This window comes from Vulpes lagopus, chromosome 1, assembly GCF_018345385.1.
Source record: "Vulpes lagopus strain Blue_001 chromosome 1, ASM1834538v1, whole genome shotgun sequence".
NCBI classification, from domain to species: Eukaryota; Metazoa; Chordata; class Mammalia; order Carnivora; family Canidae; genus Vulpes; species Vulpes lagopus.
The window spans coordinates 144,324,078-144,343,123 of NC_054824.1; the positions used below are offsets into that span (position 1 = coordinate 144,324,078).

The 19,046-nt window shown below is 47.9% G+C and overlaps 1 protein-coding gene across 7 annotated transcripts in view; it reads right to left on the reverse strand.

Moving 5' to 3' along the window:
- GON4L (gon-4 like) overlaps positions 1-19,046 on the reverse strand; it is a 75,111-nt gene that overhangs the window by 6,898 nt on the left and 49,167 nt on the right. For 6 of the 7 annotated variants that reach the window (XM_041745514.1, XM_041745519.1, XM_041745498.1 and 3 more), the window contains 11 exons: positions 17,790-17,830; positions 16,877-16,980; positions 14,317-14,515; positions 13,728-13,814; positions 12,427-12,601; positions 10,986-11,130; positions 9,244-9,394; positions 3,867-3,983; positions 1,819-3,468; positions 939-1,194; positions 189-373 (listed from right to left, as the gene is read on the reverse strand). In XM_041745514.1, coding sequence (XP_041601448.1) covers positions 189-373; positions 939-1,194; positions 1,819-3,468; positions 3,867-3,983; positions 9,244-9,394; positions 10,986-11,130; positions 12,427-12,601; positions 13,728-13,814; positions 14,317-14,515; positions 16,877-16,980; positions 17,790-17,830 — 3,110 coding nt within the window. The remainder of the gene's footprint in view (positions 1-188; positions 374-938; positions 1,195-1,818; positions 3,469-3,866; positions 3,984-9,243; positions 9,395-10,985; positions 11,131-12,426; positions 12,602-13,727; positions 13,815-14,316; positions 14,516-16,876; positions 16,981-17,789; positions 17,831-19,046) is intronic. The other variant, XM_041745504.1, reaches the window with a different exon arrangement.

Here is a 19,046-nt window from a genome sequence, read left to right on the forward strand (position 1 = left end):
AGCCGCGTACGGCTAAGCCTGTGTCCTGGAAGCGCTCTCACGCAGATCTGATGGTAATTCCAGGAAGCAAAGGCAGAGGCATACAAGCTGCACAGCCCGAAAATCATACTTTGTTTTAAAAACTGGTCCCTGGAAGGAGAAGGAGCAGTATTTGGACTGACGGGCAAGAGGAAGCAGCACCTGCCTACCCTGGTCAGATAAGCCTGAGCAAAGGCCAAATCCTTCTGCTCCCTGAGTGGGTCCCGCTCGAGAATGTCCTCGTCATATAACAGCAGCAGCTTGGATGTGTCCTTGCTGGCACGGGCCCGACTTCCCCGCTTGCCACGCGCTCGCTGACTGCCCCGGCCCTTCCCAGCAGCTCTGCCACTCTCTCCTGGGAAAACATGGGAAAAAGATTGTGGCTCTTGCCCCACAACCCCACTCCTCCCGCCTGCAACACACACCCACCCCAACCAAATACCACTCGTTGTCTCAGACTGCCTTACAAGAAAGGCTAGTGGGAACGTACAAAGGCACGACTGCGTGTCAGGCCAGCCTGTGCAGAGCTGGCATAGCCACATTCCCCAGGACAGTAAGGGGCTCTCTGCTACCGCGTACGGAGAAAAGGGGTCTTGAGAGTGAGTCTGGTCTTATGCTGGGCTCTCAAGGGACTAGGCTGGGTGAGAACAGTGAAAAAACGTAGCTCTTAGCCTCCTGAGTGACGGATGGAGGAGCAGCATACACACTTGAACAAACCTATACAAACCTAGCAGCTGCTAAGAGTTTTATCTGCAACGTCTGAGCATGCTTCTCTGAAAAGGCTCCAGACAAACATGCTCGGGGGAGGTCCAGAGGATGGCCTCTAATAACTCACATGTGGTTTTCGACCAGCCACTCGACACAACATATGGAAAGGGGGCCAGCTGGGCCCCGGCCCTCACATCAGGCTTGCCACTCACCTGGCGGGGTGCTGCTGGCCTCGGCTTCCGGAGCGGTCCTGGGCGAGGCGAAGGGGGCTGGCGGCTTCTCGGTGGGATCCTCAATGGCTTCATCTGCCATTTCGTCCTCCTTCTGCAGGCTTTCCATTCCCTCTGCCTCTTCTTCCTCTTCTTCCTCAGGCTCAGAGTTCTCTTCCTGAGAGTTCTCCTCCTCAGACTCGCCCTCCTGGCCTGCACGCCTCTCAGAGGCCAACCAGGTCAGCTTCTCCATGGTTTCCTGCAAAGCCCAGGAGTGTCCCCAGGGTAGCATTGGCTCGCCGAGGCCATAGGTGCGGCCACCAGGGCCCAACATAGAGTCGGGACACAGGGAGAGCCGGACTGGCGGCCCAGTAGCAAACCCAGTAGGGGTTGGGAGATGCCTTTTGTTTTTGTTTTTGTTTTTGTTTTTTTATGATAGTCACAGAGAGAGAGAGAGAGGCGCAGAGACACAGGCAGAGGGAGAAGCAGGCTCCATGCACCGGGAGCCCGATGTGGGATTCGATCCCGGGTCTCCAGGATCGCGCCCTGGGCCAAAGGCAGGCGCCGAACCGCTGCGCCACCCAGGGATCCCTGGGAGATGCCTTTTGAAAGGTCACCTTCTACCCTGAAGATGGGTTCCTTGGCCCACATAGGATCTATGTGTTCAGGAATTTAAACTGTGCATGGTGATGCAATCTAACCTTTAAATGAGTCAGACATAACACCTCAGTAAAAGCTTACCTGCTACCTCTTCTCATCTCAACCTCCCATCAAACTATGTCCCACAAACACACATGACAGGAGGACTATATGAAGCAAGCGAGCAGGTGGCCAAAAGCGTGAGCAGCTTGCCATAGCGTTTGAGAAGGTTGGCAGCGCTCACCTGGAGCTCTGGGACAGACAGCACGGACTCCTCAGAGGCGGATGACAGCTCCTCCTCCTCATCTGCGGTAAGGTCATCAAAGTCTTCCTCCTCCTCCTCCTCCGGGCCAGCTGGGGTCTCCACCACCTGGCCGTCAGTGCTGCCACAAGCCTCAGACTGCCCTAGGGGGCTGCCGCGTGTTACCTCATGGTCAGCACAGGAGGAAGCCATCTCCAGAGACCCTTTGCTCATGTCCCCTGAGTCTCCCTCGTCCCGAGGCTCCCGGGCAGCTGAAGAAGCTCCGGCTGGCTCACTCCTCTCTTCCTCCTGCTGGACAGCCGGCTGTCCCCTCCGCTCCCTAGGACCGCTCAGCTCCTCACCTGGGAAGCCAGCATCCAAGCCCACAGCACATTCCTCTCTGATGTCCTCACAGCCGTCCTGCCCCGGGGACCCACTGGCATCATCCTCCCCAGGGTCCTTAGGTTCCATCTTGACCATTTCCTCCACGTCCCCCGGGGGCAGCGGTTGCAGAGCCTGCCTCTCGTCCTCTGCCTTCACAAGAGTCCAGCCACAGGCACTGTTCTCTGGTAGCTCTTCCTGGCACACACAATCTGCTGCCAGTGGCCCTGGGCTGTGCTCTTCTTTGGGGAAGACAGGAGCACAGAGAGGAGAGAAATCCTGGGGCTCTAATTTGGGTTCTAGGCCTTGAAAGGCATTTTTCCCTTCAGCCAGAGGGCCACCAATGTCTGCATTCACTTGGGCCTTATCTTCAGGGGTGGATGGGACAGGAAGACTCACAGAGTTGCTGGAAACAATGAACGGTGGGAGAGAGGAGGCCACAAGGGGCTGGTTCAACGGGCAGGGGAAGGACGTAGGGTTAACCAAGAGGGTGGTGATGGGAATGGTCTGAGAACTTGGGGCCACAGCTGCGTTGACAGGCTGGATCACATTGCAGCCACTGCTAAAGCTCACGACCTTGACTGTGGTGGCGGGTACGGTGAAGATGACGGGAACTGGGTGGATGAGGGAGGTTGGCTCCAGACAGAGGGAGGCCTTGGCCCCCTTCCTCTTTGAGGCTCTCGGCTTTACACATGGCCTTCGAAACTTAGAGGGTGCAAGTGAGGGCAACATTACCTTGGGCACAGGGGCAGGGGTGAGCAGAGGCTGGGGCTCAGACAGAGGGAAGCTGGTCCTGGCCTCATGGGGCGTGGGAGGCAGTGTTGCTGGAGACTCAAAACCATCCCCCACAGGGGCCCCCAGGGGAGGGACACCTGGCACCGTCTGAAGGACGGTGGCTGGCTGGATCATGGGAGGAATCCGGACCACCATCTTGCTAGGGGGCGCTTCTGACTGGGCTGACCTTGCGGGAGCTTTCCCAGAGGTGGAGGAGCTGGGCTGGAGAGAGGGGCTGGGTCTAATTAGCAGGGGCTTCAGGACTGCTGGCCGCTTCTGTCTCCAGGCCTTCCTGGAAAAACAGCTGGCAACTGGCTTCAGTTTCAGGACCACACCCTTGGGCAACAGCAGTGGATACGGAGTGTCACTCCCCAATTCCGAGCGGCCTTTCCCCAGGCCGGGCTCTGAGCTGACCTCAGCGGCTCCAGTCACATTTCCTACCCCTCTGGCGCTGCCAGCTATGCGCCAAAGTTCCTCCTGGATGGATGGCAGACTGGCCTATTGAGAATAAGAACACACTGATCCAGCACATGTCAGCATCTGGCAGAAAGAACAAGGCTTCCTGGGTTTTTAGGGACCTTTCTAGGACAGTCTCAAAAAAAATCTTTTCAAGAAGGATTTTTCTGCAGGATATCAAATTTCACCAAGACTACATTCCAATTATACACTCTGTCTGAGTTTCCTTTAGCAAACTATCATTTTACTATTTTTTTTTTTCCAAAGGCTACAGAGTCACCTGGGGGGAGGGCAAAGCAGGAGAGGAGGGGTGAATGAGGCAGCTCTCCTGAGACCCTGTCCTACAACTACACAGTGTAGGCAGAAAACAGTCCTTGACATCTCTGGCAGGGTTTCAGGGACATTCTGTGGCCTACGCATGTCAAGGAGGAAGCCTGTACCTGTAACCAGAACGGAAGCCGGTGTTCTTCCCTCTCCACAGGTGGTTTCCACTGATGTGGTTGGATCTCTTCACAGCATTTCATCAGGACAGGCAGCTGCTTGGTCTTCTTATAAAACTGAGCAGGAAGAAATGACACACAATTCACATTCCCTCCAGAAACACTGCCCTCTGTCAGGCTGGGGAGTGAAGTGTGCAGAGATTTGAGACACCTCCCATACATACAAATACATGCTTAATGCTCTACATTTCAAATTACACTTAAAAAAAAAAAAGAAATTACACTAATCTCAATTATTTTTTTCAAGATTACTTATTTATTTGAGAGAGAGAGAGAGAGAGAGAGAGAGAGAGATTGAGCACGAGCAGGGGGTAGGGCAGAGGGAGGAGCAGACTCCTCACTAAGCAGGGAGCCCAATGCAGGACTTGATCCCAGGACCCTGGGACCATGACCTGAGCCGAAGGCAGATGCTTTACTGAGGGAGCCACCCAGGAGCCCCAATCTCTAAATTTTTTTTTTTTAAACAAACCTCCACAGGCTTATTTTTTTAAGATTTTATTTATTTATTTATGAGAGACACAGAGAGAGAAACAGAGACATAGGCAGAGGGAGAAGCAGGCTCCCCGTGGGTAGCCCAATGTGGAATTTGATCCCAGGATTCTGGGATCACAACCTAAGTCAAAGGCAGACATGCTCAACCACTGAGCCACCCAGGTGCCCCCAACCTCTAAATTCTTTTTTTTTTTTAAGATGTTATTTATTTATTCATGAGAGACACAGAGAGAGGCAGAGACACAGGCAGAGGGAGAAGCAGGCTCCATACAGGGAGCCTGATGTGGGACTCGATTCCGGGACTCCAGGATCACGCCTTCAGCCGAAGGCAGGCACTAAACCACTAAGCCATTCAGGGATTCCCCCAACCTCTAAATTCTAATGAAGATTTTGCAACACTCCATATCATCAGACATGGTTTCACAAAGAAAAGGAAGCAGATGGTCAGAGTGATTCTACATCAACAAATCTGCTCCCACTCAAAAGCAGCCACCATCACACCTTAACCCTCATCCAGGACTCACAGAAGTTTCCTAGTAAGGAAGTAATGGTGCAAAGGACCTCACCAGGGAAGGGAAAAAGAGAAGGGAGATTGACACAATTCTGTTTTAAGAGTAAATTAACAGGAGTCTAAACAGTGACAAGCATTCATCCGATCCACATTTGCTAAGCACCCGTTAGAGGCCAAGTGGACAAATAAGACATTCCTGCTCCCAAGGAGCTTACAGACAAGGAGAAAGAGTCAAAAATGATATTCTCTGTACAAAAGTACAAAGATGCACATAAAAAATGATAAAAGTTGAACAATAAAAACATCTCTGGAGCAGCTGCAACTACAGATGACTCTTGACGGCACAGTTTACGGAGGCAGGCGGGGGCAGAGCACACTTCTTGTTCTGAAACATGAGCATGTTTAAGGAACCACAAAGAGACTGGTCTGGCTACAACAAAGGAATGTGAAGAGACTTCTGGAGACAAGTCAGAGTCAAGGCAGGCTGGGCCTTCGTTGCCACATCGACAGTGTGAACTCTACCCCGAAGTGTTATCTAGAGGTGGCCACAGCAGCAACGTGAAGGAGCCAGAATTAGAGATACCAGTTAGAAAAGCAGAGCACGAATCCAGGCATAACAAAGGACAGCAGTAAGGTCACTGCATTAGGTGGGTAAAATGGAGGGTGTGGGACAGACCCACCTATGGCAGTGCTCAAGTTGGGAGACTGATGGTACCAGCCGGACAATGATGTCCCCCAGACATAGATGACAGCAGGGTAAGCTGGGGGAGGGGGGCGTGCTGGTAAGGGCAGCTGGTGGCAACAACTGGAAGGTGCAGGGGAAAAAGGTTCAGACTGAGGAGTCAATGAGTCAACCCAGGTAAGAATGTCTGCCAACAACTGGCTACACAAAGCTGGCACTCGGGAGAAAAAGCCAGACCAAAGACACAGACGTGAAGACCACAAGGAGACAGAAAGAACATGCCAACACGCATGAATGTGGAAGAACCCACATGCTGCAAGTCTCCTGTGGAACACAGACATGCAGGTAGAGCAGGGCAAGGGGAACTCGTGCAGGGCCACTGAGCTGGGAGCAGGAGATGGGAGTCAAGGACAGCACCAGCCAGACAATTACACAGGACAACAGCAGGAAAGCAGCCACTGGATTGCCAAGGGGGAAATAATTTGAGATCTTGGCAGGGATATATCTACGCTTTCAGAGGTTAAAGAGTTAACTTACCATTAAAAACAGATTAAACACATCCATCTGGCTTTGTTCCCTCTTAAAACCCCAAGAAATAGAAGGCTTTTAAGGTAAAAGCCTATAAGGAAAGAGAATGAAAGAAAAGGTAAAAGCAGTAAAATTTTCAAAACTAAAAATCAGATGGATGAGTGGAGACACACAGGGGAATGAAGAAAGCCAAACATCACATGGGGAGAAGTTAAGGACCAATATGACAATGTCGGAGACTGGCCACAGGGTGAGAGAGCAGAAACCTCTGGAGGTGGCCGTACAGCTAGAAGTGGAAATAGGAAAAGATGAGGACAGGCAGAAGCCGTTGAAGAGACACTGAGGCCCCAATCCCGCCCTGTTGGCTGTAGCGGGGGAGGAGCTGGCCTGAGACTGCTAGGCGCCCTGTGTGATGGGTCACAGGAGACAAGCCCAGCCTTCGTCCTCTCCTGCTTCCCACACTCCCCCTGCCATTTGCCATCAAAGAATAATCAACAGATATAAAAGAGCTATTGGAAATTAAAAATATAACTGGAGGGGTCCCTGGGGAGCTCAGTCAGTGAAGCATCTGCCTTCAGCTCAGGTCATGATCTCAGGGTCCTGGGAGCGAGTGCCAAATCAGGCTCCCTGCTCAGCGGGGAGTCTGCCTCTCCCTCTCCCTCTGCTGTGCTCTGTGTCAAATAAATAAATAAATAAGTAAACAAGTAAGTAAGTAAGTAAGCAAATAAATAAATAAATAAATAAATAAATAAATAAATAAAATCTTTTAAAAAAATCTATGTATCTATCTCTGGAGAAATGAAGAGCTAACTCAGCAGAAAGGCAGAAGAAGCTAAAGTAACAGACGAGAAGGTAGAACAAAAGATCAAGTGTTGGGAAAAGAGAAAACCACTGGGAGGACTGGAGGTACCAACGGGGAGAGCACATGGGGATGGGGGGTGCCGCCCAGGGCAGAGCATGGGGGGGTACCACCCAGGAGAGATGCCAAGTCTCTGCAAAATCAATGACACTGGACCCATGCTGAGGCATGCACAGTACCATAAAATCCCAAAACACTGGAGAAAAGGAAAAATCCTATATGCTGCTGGCACCACGGGAAGCACAGGCGTCACACAGGTTCAAGAGGCAAAATGGCATCAAATCTCTAAAGCGATAGCACAGCAACTAGAAGAAACTGGAACAAGGCCCTTAAAGCTTTCTAACACAAATGATTTCCAACCTCCCAATCCAGGCCCACTGAAAGTGGAAAGTAGAAAAAGGATATATTTTTAAACTTTTTAAAAAACCTTTTGTTTTAAATAAAGAGATTCCTAAGTTGCAAAATAAGACAGAAAGGTCTTCCCCTCCTGTGGTATGACCTTGTGTCACATAGTGACAATGGTCTCACATACACACAAACCAGCTTGCGGCATCTGGTGGAATCCGCGCACTGTGAATACTGTGACTATGGCCAGTTTCAATCTAAATGCCTGTTTCTCAAGCCCTCTTCCCCAGAATGCCATGAGGATGTGCTCCACTAAAATAAGGAGGTAAAAGCAAGAAAGGTGTGGGTTCGGGGACTAGGAGGATTCACACATGTAAGAGGCAAAACTAGTCCCCCAAGATGACAGGGGAGAAAATCTCCAAGAAGCTGTTCATGCAGAGAGCCACGAGAGTAACATGTTTAGAGGGAGTAGCATCAGAGGAGTTGGGGCAAGGCATCCTCAGGATGTTGAAAATGACAGAATATCGACATTGTTTGCCGACCAGAGACTCCATATACCGTGGTAAACTCCAGTGTTGAACAGGGACACACCTCACAAGACCAAGCCCCACCCACTCCCCCAAATGCAATTATCAACTCCACAAAACAGCATATGGGCAGAAAAGGCAAAGAAATCATGCTAGGCCACAGAGCTCAGCTGTGGGGGCAAAGACAAGCATGTCTCATGCTTACACTGCGAGCCCTGAACCCGATCTCTCCAAAACCATGACCCCGTGGGAGAATCAGGGGACAGAAGACACCTGTGATGATGGGAAAGCCTCTGTCACCATGTTACGCTTTAATAAATGAGGCTTCAGGGATGCCTGGGTGGCTTAGCAGTTTGGGAAGCTGCCTTTGGCTCAAGTCGTGATCCCGGGATCTGGTATTGAGTCTTGCATCGGGCTCCTAGAAGCCTGCTTCTCCCTCTGCCCCTCTCTACCACCCCCTCTCTCTCTCTGTGTGTGTCTTTCATAAATAAATAAATAAATCTTAATAATAATAATAATAATAATAAATGAGGCTTCGATCCAAAGCACCAAGGGGGGCAATAGCAAGCCTCCCAGATACAGCCAGAGACACGCCACTCCTCAAAAACCTAGTGGGAAACAGGGAGGAAAGTATTTTCATAATAAACCTCATGGAACTATCTGACTCTTTAAATCACTTAAACTCTTTACATTTTATAAAATATATACGTTTACCTTTGATAGACATACCTACAGGAAACAAGTAAAGAAAAAGATACAGGGATGCCTGGGTGGCTCAGTGGTTGAGTATCTGCCTTTGACTCAGGGCGTGATTCCAGAGTTCCAGGATCAAGTCCCACATCGGGCTCCCTGCATGGAGCCTGCTTCTCCTCCCTCTGCCCATGTCTCTGCCTCTCTCTCTGTGTCTCTCATGAATAAACTCTTTAAAAAAAAAAAAAAAAAAAGAGGACACAGTGGATTATTGTCTACTCTTCCAGAAGGCCAGCAGAAAAGAGAATGGGTGGCTCGAGAGAAAATCCCACTTTTAGAGCTGGGATAATTCTGGGGCACCTCAGAGGCTTGGTGGGCTAAGTGTCTGCCTTCGGCTCAGGTCCTGAGCCCCATGTTGGGGAGTCTGCTTCTCCCTGCCCCTGCCCCCCATACATGTTCTCTAGCTCTCAAATACATAAATAAATAATTTTTTAAAAACAGTTGGAATAATTTTATTTTTAGGAGAAATACCTGTAGCAAACCAAGAAGATGATACTATAGAAGAAAACGGGTCAATGTCCCTGGAAAGGCCATAGGGGGCCTAATCTAGCTAGGGTGGGAGGAGCTAGGGTCCCTCTGCTGAGGTTGAGACCAATGAGGCCAAGCATGCAGGAAGCACTTACTTTGATGATGTTGTCAGGTGCTCTGTTCATGTTGAGGTTCTTGATCCTCACTGTCAGTTGGTGGGCTGTCTTGCAGGTTAGGAGATACTTGCTGATCAGCAGCTTAGGAAACTTGGTCCCTTCAAAGTGCTTTAGCCCTAAAGCCAACAAACTGAGAAAGGGGTCATGACCTAAATCTCACCTCATTCTGTTCTACAGAATATTCTCTCTCCAGAGGAGCACACTGTGTACGACCGACCCACTCTTGCACACCTCATTCCTGTGCAAGCCAATGGCTGCCCAGCAGAGAACTACAGGTGTGAATTGAGAGCTAGAAAGCACAACAAAGACACCACCAGGAGTTCCCAGTCAAGTGGGAAGAGGAAAACTGGGTTTGAATCACTAATAAATGTCAGATCATGATGTGCTTCACACTAACGATACAAACAAAATTCAAATATGGAATGAGTAATGTGCACTGTGTGAGACGTATTAAATCAGGACCGACACCACCTCCCAACATAACCGTGCAAGTGTGGTTACCTACACAACTGCTGATGGCTGGGGGCCAACACATATCAAGAACCATGAAAATGTTCACGACCTTTACCAAATAATCTCACGCTTGGGAATTTACCCAAAGGGATAAACTCAAAAGACTTTCCTGCTCTATGCACAAAGATGCTTGTTGAAGCCCTACTAACAGCAGCAAAAAAAGAGAGGAGAAAAAATGAAACAGGCAGATAAAAGGGCTGCCCTATGGCTGCGGAACATCACCTGAGAAGACAGAAACAACAGGAAGGATCAAGTTCCAGCAGAAGCAAAGAAAAACAATTTCAAGGTGTTAAGTCAAAAAAATAAAATATATATATTTATATGAATAATCATTGGAGGCACTGGACTGGCTCAGTGGGTAGAGCGTATGACTCTTGATCGCAGGGTCATGAGTTCAAGCCACATGTTGGACACAGAGCTTACCCCCCGCCCCCCCCCCAAAAAAAAAGAAAGAAAAGGAAGGGAAAGGGGAACCCTGGGTGGCTCAGCTGTTTAGCACCTGCCTTTGACCCAGGGCATGGTCCTGGAGTCCTGGGATTAAGTCCTACATCAGGCTCCCTTCATGGAGCCTGCTTCTCCCTCTGCCTGTGTCTCTGCCTCTCTCTCTCTCTCTGTCTCTCATGAATAAATAAATAAAATCTTTTTAAAATAAAAGGAAAGAAAGAAGTCATTATCATAGGTAGTTAAGATTATGGAAAAAAATTATTTCCCTGGGGATCCCTGGGTGGCTCAGCGATTTAGCGCCTGCCATTGGCTCAGGTCCTGATCCTGGAGTCCCGGGGTCGAGTCCCACATTGGGCTCCCTGTAGGGAGCCTGCTTCTCCCTCTGCCTGTGTGTCTCTGCCTCTCTGTCTGTGTCTCTCATGAATAAATAAATAATATCTAAAAAAAAAATTTTTTTTAATTATTTTCCTTTCAAAACTTTTGTCTAACAGTACCATGAGATTGGTTTCTACAACAAATAAAAACAAAAAAACAAGTTAAATTGTTTCAAAAAAAATACACATTGTTCTGCCAAAACAGCACCATCTGGCACTACTGGAGCAGACACACACCACAGAGCTGTGCCCAGCAATATGGCTTTGCTTCTGGTCACGTGTCCATGTCAGGTGACACGTGCCTTGTTTCCCCTAAGTGCCTCAAGAAAAAGAACTAAGTCTTTTCCTCAGGGCACTTGGTGCCTTTGCTCCCCCACAGTAAACCCTTACTTGTCCTCAGCCTTGGTGAAGAAAATCTTATCCTGGGGGTTCTTCGCCTTCAGAGAACACACTGGAAGTAGCTCTGGATACATGAAAACCTTGCTGGTGGCCAGGATCCAAGCCACTTGCTTTGGCAAACAGGGAAATTCATCTGCTGTGAGGAAAACTTTCTGTGGTAAATGAAATTCTAGAACAAAAGAGAGCTTCTGAGTGCACATCTGCATTTAGGTAGAGCTGCCCCTACCTGGAGGTGTCCCCCAGCCCCTTCCCCGAGAAGATCCTAGCATCTTCCTCAGCCCAGCACATGGGTATGTACAAGGAGGTCCATTCGGCACCGCTGAACACACCAGCCCTGGCACTCCCTCTGGCCTCGGTGGAGTGCCCAGCACCTCAGAGGTGCGCACTCCTGCCTCCTGCCAACAATTCCGTCCCTCAGACTGCTAACTCCCACCCCCCTTCAGTCCTTCAAAGGGAACCTTCAACAATGCTTGTTTTCTTCTAGGATAAGATGCCAACTTCCTTCATCTCCCTCACAAATCTGGGATCCCCTATTTTATTTATTTGATTCTAACTTAACTTTCATTAAGTCCTCCCCAGATTCCTCCTGGAGTTGGGAACAAAAACCGTAAAAGGAACAAGACAACTCAGTCTCGCTCATTTCTGCCTTGCTGCCTACGCCTCTCAATTCCAGGCATGTCTGCCTTTCCAGACATGGAAAGCTCAACTATATCCATAGTTCTTCCATAAATGGTATTTTTATATCTCCAGAAGAAAAACACAGGACACTGTGTCATTTATTACCATGGCATGATGTTAAGTTTTCATTACCATCACGAGCTAAGAAAGTTGTTTGAGATCAGTGTCTATGACATAAGGCACTTAAACTCAACTATATTCAATTTAATGGTTAGAATCAGGATTTAAAAAAGAAATCCAAAGACAAACGCACATCCAGTGCAAACCACAACTCCTCTGCTAAACCAGGAAACTAATCAGAAGTAATTATTCAGTTTAAGGGAACAGCAAATGTTTTCTCAAAAAGTACTAAAAAAATGCAAGGTAGAAACCAAACCTGCACAAGTCTTTAAAACACTGAACATGGCAAATGTACATCTCTAATTTGTGCCTAGTTCCCAAATCAACATTTCATTCAAAGTGGAGACCCAACTGCAACCATTAAGGGAAATAAAAGTATCTTAATGAGGCAGAGTAAAATCCTAAGCACGGGCCAACTTAAAACCACTTGACTTTTACCTTCAGCAGACCCCTTGGACCTCTCTCCTGGCACTTCCCACCCTCACATCTAGCTCTCTGCCCCCGCAGCGCCCTGTCTGGCGGCCTAGCCCTCATGGACGCCGAAACACTACCATGTGCTCAGAAGGAAGGCATGGGGTAAGACCCCCCACCTCTCCATGCAAGGAAAAAGCAGAAGCAGGCATGTATCCTCTACCTGTCTTCTTGACGGTTTTACGAGGACTCCAGTCAATGACGCTGATGTGCGTGTTGAAGTCTTCGACGAGCTGCATCGCCCCCAGCAGGTTGCAAGGCTGGAACAAGGTCTGAAAGCCGGGGCTGGACTGATGGTGGAGCGCCACAGAGCTCTGAGCGAAGGTACCCAGCTCCTTCTGGGGAGACAGAGCACAAAGGGGACCTCAGCCCCAGACACTAAATACCAGCAGCCCCCACTTGCCTCTGAGGGAGAATCTGTCCTTCCTGCTAGAGGACAGAAACAGGTAGCAATCATCAGAAGGTCCTTCATGGGCAGCCCGGGTGGCTTAGCGGTTTAGCGCCTGCCTTCGGTCCAGGGTATGGTCCTGGAGACCCGGGATCAAGTCCCATGTCAGGCTCCCTGCATGGAGCCTGCTTCTCCCTCTGTCTGTGTCTCTGCCTCTCTCTCTGTGTCTCTCATGAATAAACAAATGAAAGGTCTTTGAGAAAAAAAAAAAAGTCCCTCGTAATTAACATTATTCCATTAAGACTACTGTCTTGTTAACTCCTCAGATATTCAAGGATTGTGTTTATGATACACTCATCTGCTCTTGCTTTATTCCTCAGCTTTTCAGATGGATGGTCTAGCTCCCCAGCTAGAATTAAGGTTCTGGAAAGTGAGAATTAAAATTTCTTGTCTTTTGGTTTCTTTGAATAACACTAGAAAATTTCAAAATTGAAAGCCCTTCCTCCAAAATACTTAAAAACTTCATAACCAAAATTAATTTTATACGTAAAACACTAACAGCCTACTGAATGGATAATGAATTCAATAAAAAGAACAGAAGTATCAAAAACCTAAGAAATCAGGGTAGACGTAGAGGAGGAAGAGGAGGGGTGCCTAGGGGGATCAGCTGGTGAAGCATCTGCCTTTGGCTCACGACATAAACTCAGGGTCCTGGGATGGAGCCCTGTATGGGCTCCCTGCTCAGTGGGGAGTCTGCTTCTCTCTCTCTTACTCTGCCTCTCCTCCCTGCTTGTGTGCTCTAATAAATAAAATCTTAAAAAAAAAAAAAAAAAAGGATGAGGAAGAGGATCAATAAAAAAAGTCAGAGGAATAGACTTAAGGAAACTGGATACACTTTTTGGTCTTGTATGGGGTCAGAGGCTGTTCTCTCAGCAAATGTAGGAAGCCATAGGAATAGCTGCCAGAACACACAGTAGAGAAATGTGGATGGTGCTGGGTGACCATCTAGGTAAAGTGACCGCCCCTAAGCTAATAGATACCGAAGTTTATAGAGTGAATGATACTTGGAAGCTTACAAGAAATATCCTGGTGGTACTGGCCTCTGAATTGAGGTTAGGGTTGGAGGAGGCGAGAAGGTGAATTTGCGTCAAGAGCTGAACGTGCTGGAGAGGGAAAGAAAATAACACGGTGACAGGTTACGACGTTGTCATTTCCCAGAAGACCTTACCAAGATGTCTGCAACGTTACCACACATTTTGCTTTCCAGAGAGACTATGAGATTGGCACTATATCTTGGTGTGAATTTCTCAGATCTGTTCCCCTTAAGCAAAATGACAGAATTAGAGGAAGTTCAACATCAAACCAGAGGGACTGAATTTAGAACTCCAGCAAGTGAGGCCATTACGTTCAGAACACATCACAGAGGACTCTGCAATCTGTAACTTTGGAATATGAGGGTCATACATGCATTTGCATTCCTGCCTGAACCATAAGGATACCAACGTGATGCCCTTTCAAGGTCCTAAGTGATGTGAAGATCTCATGGTCCTATGACTTCAGTGGACATCAAGATGCCTGTTTCTGATGTTTAGAGAACTGCTAGCTTCTGGTGTCCGTGTCAGGCTCAGGCCCAACCAGCACTGATGTTGCCAGGAGGAGACTCACCTGCTGCATCTGCTGCTGGAGGCGTCCCCTCTGCGCTGGGTCTAGAGTCAGCGTCTGATGGACTTTCTCACTCTGGGGCTTCACCTTCTCGACCTCCTGCTGTTGTCTGCCTGAAGACTTCTTCATCTTCAGTTGCTCGAGCTGTTCCTTCACTGTGCGGTGTTGCTCATTCAGCAAGTTGGCCAGCGGTTCCTCAAACCTATCCCAGGAGGGAAAGGAGTGTATGTGAGCATTTCCCTAGGCTTACAACACACTCAGCTCCTCCTAACAGTGGGCTGAGAGTCTGAATATTTCCACCTTCTATGAACCCCCCACATCCCATTTTTATCAAATTAAACAAAACTCTAGGGGCAGAGAAATGTCTGGATAACAACAAAGCAGTCAAAGAGCCAACGAGAAGAACTCACCATCCTGGAGTCCTACTGACACCCACATTAACCTGGGACATGTTCCCAACAGTCACACAGAATCTTCTCTATGTCCAGCATTTGTCCCCTAATGGACCCATGACCCCAACCTCAGGTCCAGCTTCTGCCCTCCTGCCACTCCAATCCACTTAGGCTGCCCTGCCTTCCTGTCCTAAAAACTCAAAGACCTGGTGTGAAGCAGGAATAGGATACACTAGACCACAGGATAGCTGGGAAGGACAGTGAGAAACTGGTTCAAGTGTTACCCCATTCCCGCTATGAATACATAATCCTGTAACCCTCGCATGCCTCCTCTCACTTCTCTAACCCACCTGCCCACCCTTGTGTCCAGAGAGAGCCCAGCCAGAGCTGAAGTAAGCATCTACATACCCAGCTCACAGGCTAGTTCTGGGATAGAGTGGGACACTCAAGGGGCTCAGCATGAGCTGATGGCTTATGCAATCAGGATGGGGCCACCTCAAGTAGGTACAACCAGCAGGATAACCTATTTCATGAAATCCTCTATACTGTAACAATAGTTAAATGATAACCTTTCTACAGCCTCCAGAGATAAAGATTCTATGTCCTTTTACAGTATTTACTGCGAGTGTGGGCAACCACATGATAAAAACCTAAAGACACGGACAGTCCTCTGAATAAGATTTACTGAGAACGGAAAACTCTTCATTATCTGTGTTCCTAGCAGAGCAACACAGGAACAGAAACACAGACAAAGCAGAAGTAGCTTGCCCCTGGTTTTATGAAGTTTTATTTACTTGGTTGATAAGAGGGACACAGAGGGCTCACTTTCCCCCCATGATATCTTATTTAGTAAGAAACTAAACCAGGTTTGCATTTCCAGCTGCATGGGAAGCAGCAGCAGCCCAAGCAGAACAAGTGGGCAAGCGCCAGAAGCAGCTGATGCTAAACCAGGACTTTAAAGTAGTACTATAAATCCCAAATTCAAAGACTTCATTGACAGAGTTGATTAGTGGAACCAAAGTATGTTTATAGATCAAAGTAAGTGGGTCAAATAAAGATTCGGAAATCTTGAAAGTGTTTCCCCCCAAAAAAATGGGGGGGGAAATGAGGTGAGGAAATGAGGTTAATACTCTGTCACCTCATACATGAGGTGACAGAGTATTAACTAACTCAATGGCGGGACCCTTTCACAACGTATACTTGTATCAAGTCACCAGATAGCACACTTTTGATATCTCACAACTTTGTCAATTATATCTCAAAAAAGCTTAAACAAAATAGAAAAAAGGTGAGGTTGAATCCTGAAATTCTATCGTTGTTACATTATGGTATTTATTATAATGGAATATGAACGATATTCCCAGCTTTTACGCAATGTTTGGAATACCTCATCTTTTCTACTTAATTGCATGTTCCTGGAAGGCCAGACCTTCAGGTGGCTCCCAAGCTCTCCAGTTCAGTCAGGCTGTGAAAATACAGGACTAATGGAGGCTGTGGGTCTCTCAGCTTTGCTCTGCTCCACCCACAGCACCAAGCACACCCTGACTACTAGCTAGCCCATCACCTGACCATGTATGCTGCTATGCAGAATAGATAACAGTTCATTAAATTATACACACTTAAAAAAAAAAAATTATACACACTTACCACACAAATAAGGAAAGAATTAAAGACCCCTCTTTCTGGGTGGAGCAACAAGTGCCAATTTTGTGAGAAGAGGGCGGTATTTCTATTTCAGACTACAGGGCATTACTGCAGATGTTTCATGGTCTGCTCAATTACTGCTAAGGGGACTAATAAACTTTTGTTAACATTGACTAGATGGTTAATGGCCAACAAAGAGAACAAAAGGGACATACAGGTTATTATGATAGGGGCTGTTTCTGTGGCTGGCCACAGAGTCCTCATGCCTCTCCAGCACCACTCACCTGGAGAAGCTGCTATGGATGCCAGCTACTGTTTTCTCTCCCTTCCCAAACAGACGCAGCCTGGTCTGTCGCTGCACTGCCCCACAACGAGGAGACTTATTCACAGGAGACCTATCAGCCCCACAGGGCTACGTATCCCTCCATCAGTAACAGCAAGTAGTCAGTGACAGACCACTGTGAACAGAAGTGTCTGGACACACACTTTTATCCCATTCTGCACCTCAACGTCTTTGTCTAGCCTACCGTAGGGCTTGAGGGGTATTGAAGCTAGGCCGGGGCTCAGCCACACGCTCCTCCTCCTCTGGGCCGTCATCTTCCACGTTGGAGAGTCCCATCTCATCTTGGAACTGAGGGCACAAGGGAAGGAAGGTGTTCCTGGGGAAGGAGCGTGTGGAAGTGACCCCGCAGGGAGAAGGGAAAGCAAAGACTTCAGTCTACAGGCCGCTAGTACTGCTGGCACACAGAAAGAGCTCCCTGACGACCTTTCTCACTTCGGGGTGCCTGCAGTCCTGCATATGGCTGACGATTATCCCAGGAACAAAGTCTCTCAATCAGCCACTTGCAATGGTAAAGACAGAGCACAGATAAGGATCAGAAATATTTTTCAAGAGACAAGTTTATGAGAAAGATAACTATATGTGCCCAGAATAATCCAAAAACTAATTTGCAATCTTTACGGATGCATGGAATGATGGTTGGGGAGGCCATCCAAAGTTTGAAAGGAAAATTTTACTAAGAATAACCTACAAATAGGGATCCCTGGGTGGCGCAGCGGTTTGGCGCTTGCCTTTGGCCCAGGGCGCGATCCTGGAGACCCGGGATCGGATCCCACATCAGGCTCCCGGTGCATGGAGCCTGCTTCTCCCTCTGCCTGTGTCTCTGCCCCTCTCTCTCTCTCTCTCTGTGACTATCATAAATAAATAAAAAAAATTAAAAAAAAATACTTTAAAAAAAAAAAAAGAATAACCTACAAATGGACAAAGTATATTAGTGAGCAAAATTCTCCTCCCACCACATTCACTCCCGAGGGGACTGAAAGGTAAAGTGGCATGGCCAAACCAGCCTTGTGGAGGGAAGGGCATGGGACCCAAGGACAGAGCATGCTGGAGAATCCACCACCACCATCCCGAGCTCCCACTCCAGCAACCTTACTCACAGTTTCAAACAGCTCTTCCATCAGTTCATTCACCTCCTTCTCTGAAAAGAAGTGAAACAGTGTTGTTGGCACAGGTTTGTCTCATGTTCCAATAGGAGGGAATTCCAAAGAGACACTGTGTCTTGCTTTCAGCAAGACATTTGACAAAACTCCCATATCTGTCATTTGTTTGTTCAAACACATTTACTGACTCCCAGCTGTGCTTCAAGCCCTGTTCTAGATGCTAGGGGGCACATGACAGAAATAAGTCTCACAGAGCCCCTAGGTGGCTCAGTCAAGCATCAGACTCTTAATTTCAGCTCAGGTCATGATCTCAGGGTTGTGAGACCGAGCCCCGCATTGTACTCCACAATGGCATGGAGTCTACTTGAGATTCTCTTTCCCTCTCCCTTTGGCCCTCTGCCTTCCTCCCTTCAGCAGAATCCCCACCATCCCCATCTCTAAGGGGAAAAAAAAAAAAAAGAAAGTCTCACTCTCAAGAAGCTAAAGTTCCAATGGGAAGACATGTGGAAATGTGAGGAATTTCACAATAAGGGAAATTCACAGTTTGCTGACCTAGTCTACTAAACGGAACCACGAGAAAAGTCTCCAGGACCCTGTCTTTGGACTCGAACTGAAAAGCAATTCCATCAATGACCCAGAAGACTAAAAAAACCCACTTACCAAGTCTGTAAATCATATAAAGTTGAAAGGGATTGCTAGACCAACTGATGACATTCAAAATTCCATGTTTTCTTAAAATTAATTGGATGAAACTTAATGGGACAAATTTAAAGTCTTACCCTTAGGATTCTTAAAAATCCGTTTCTTAAGTGCACAAAAATGTAAAATGGCTCCAAAAAATCTGAACAAGATCTGAATATTCCAGGCAGCCCAGGTGGCTCAGCAGTTAAGCACTGCCTTCAGCCCAGGGCGTGATCCTGGAGAACCAGGACCGAGTCCCACATCAGACTCTCTGCATGGATCCTACTTCTCCCTCTGCCTCTGTCGCTGCTTCTCTGTGTGTCTCTCATGAATAAATAAATAAAATCTTAAAAAGAAAAAAAAAAAAGACCTGAATATTCCAGCTGACCTCAAGTTCAGTATGACACAGCTACTCCAAAACAGCCAGGTATCCAGGAAGGCTAGCCTCTCATGGAATTAGTGCAGAGTTACAGACCACATCTAGAGGACCTAGACGTATCTGTGATCTTTCCTGCCAAAACCCTTCTTATGAGGGCATTATAAAGCTAAAATCAAGGGACGCCTGGGTGGCTC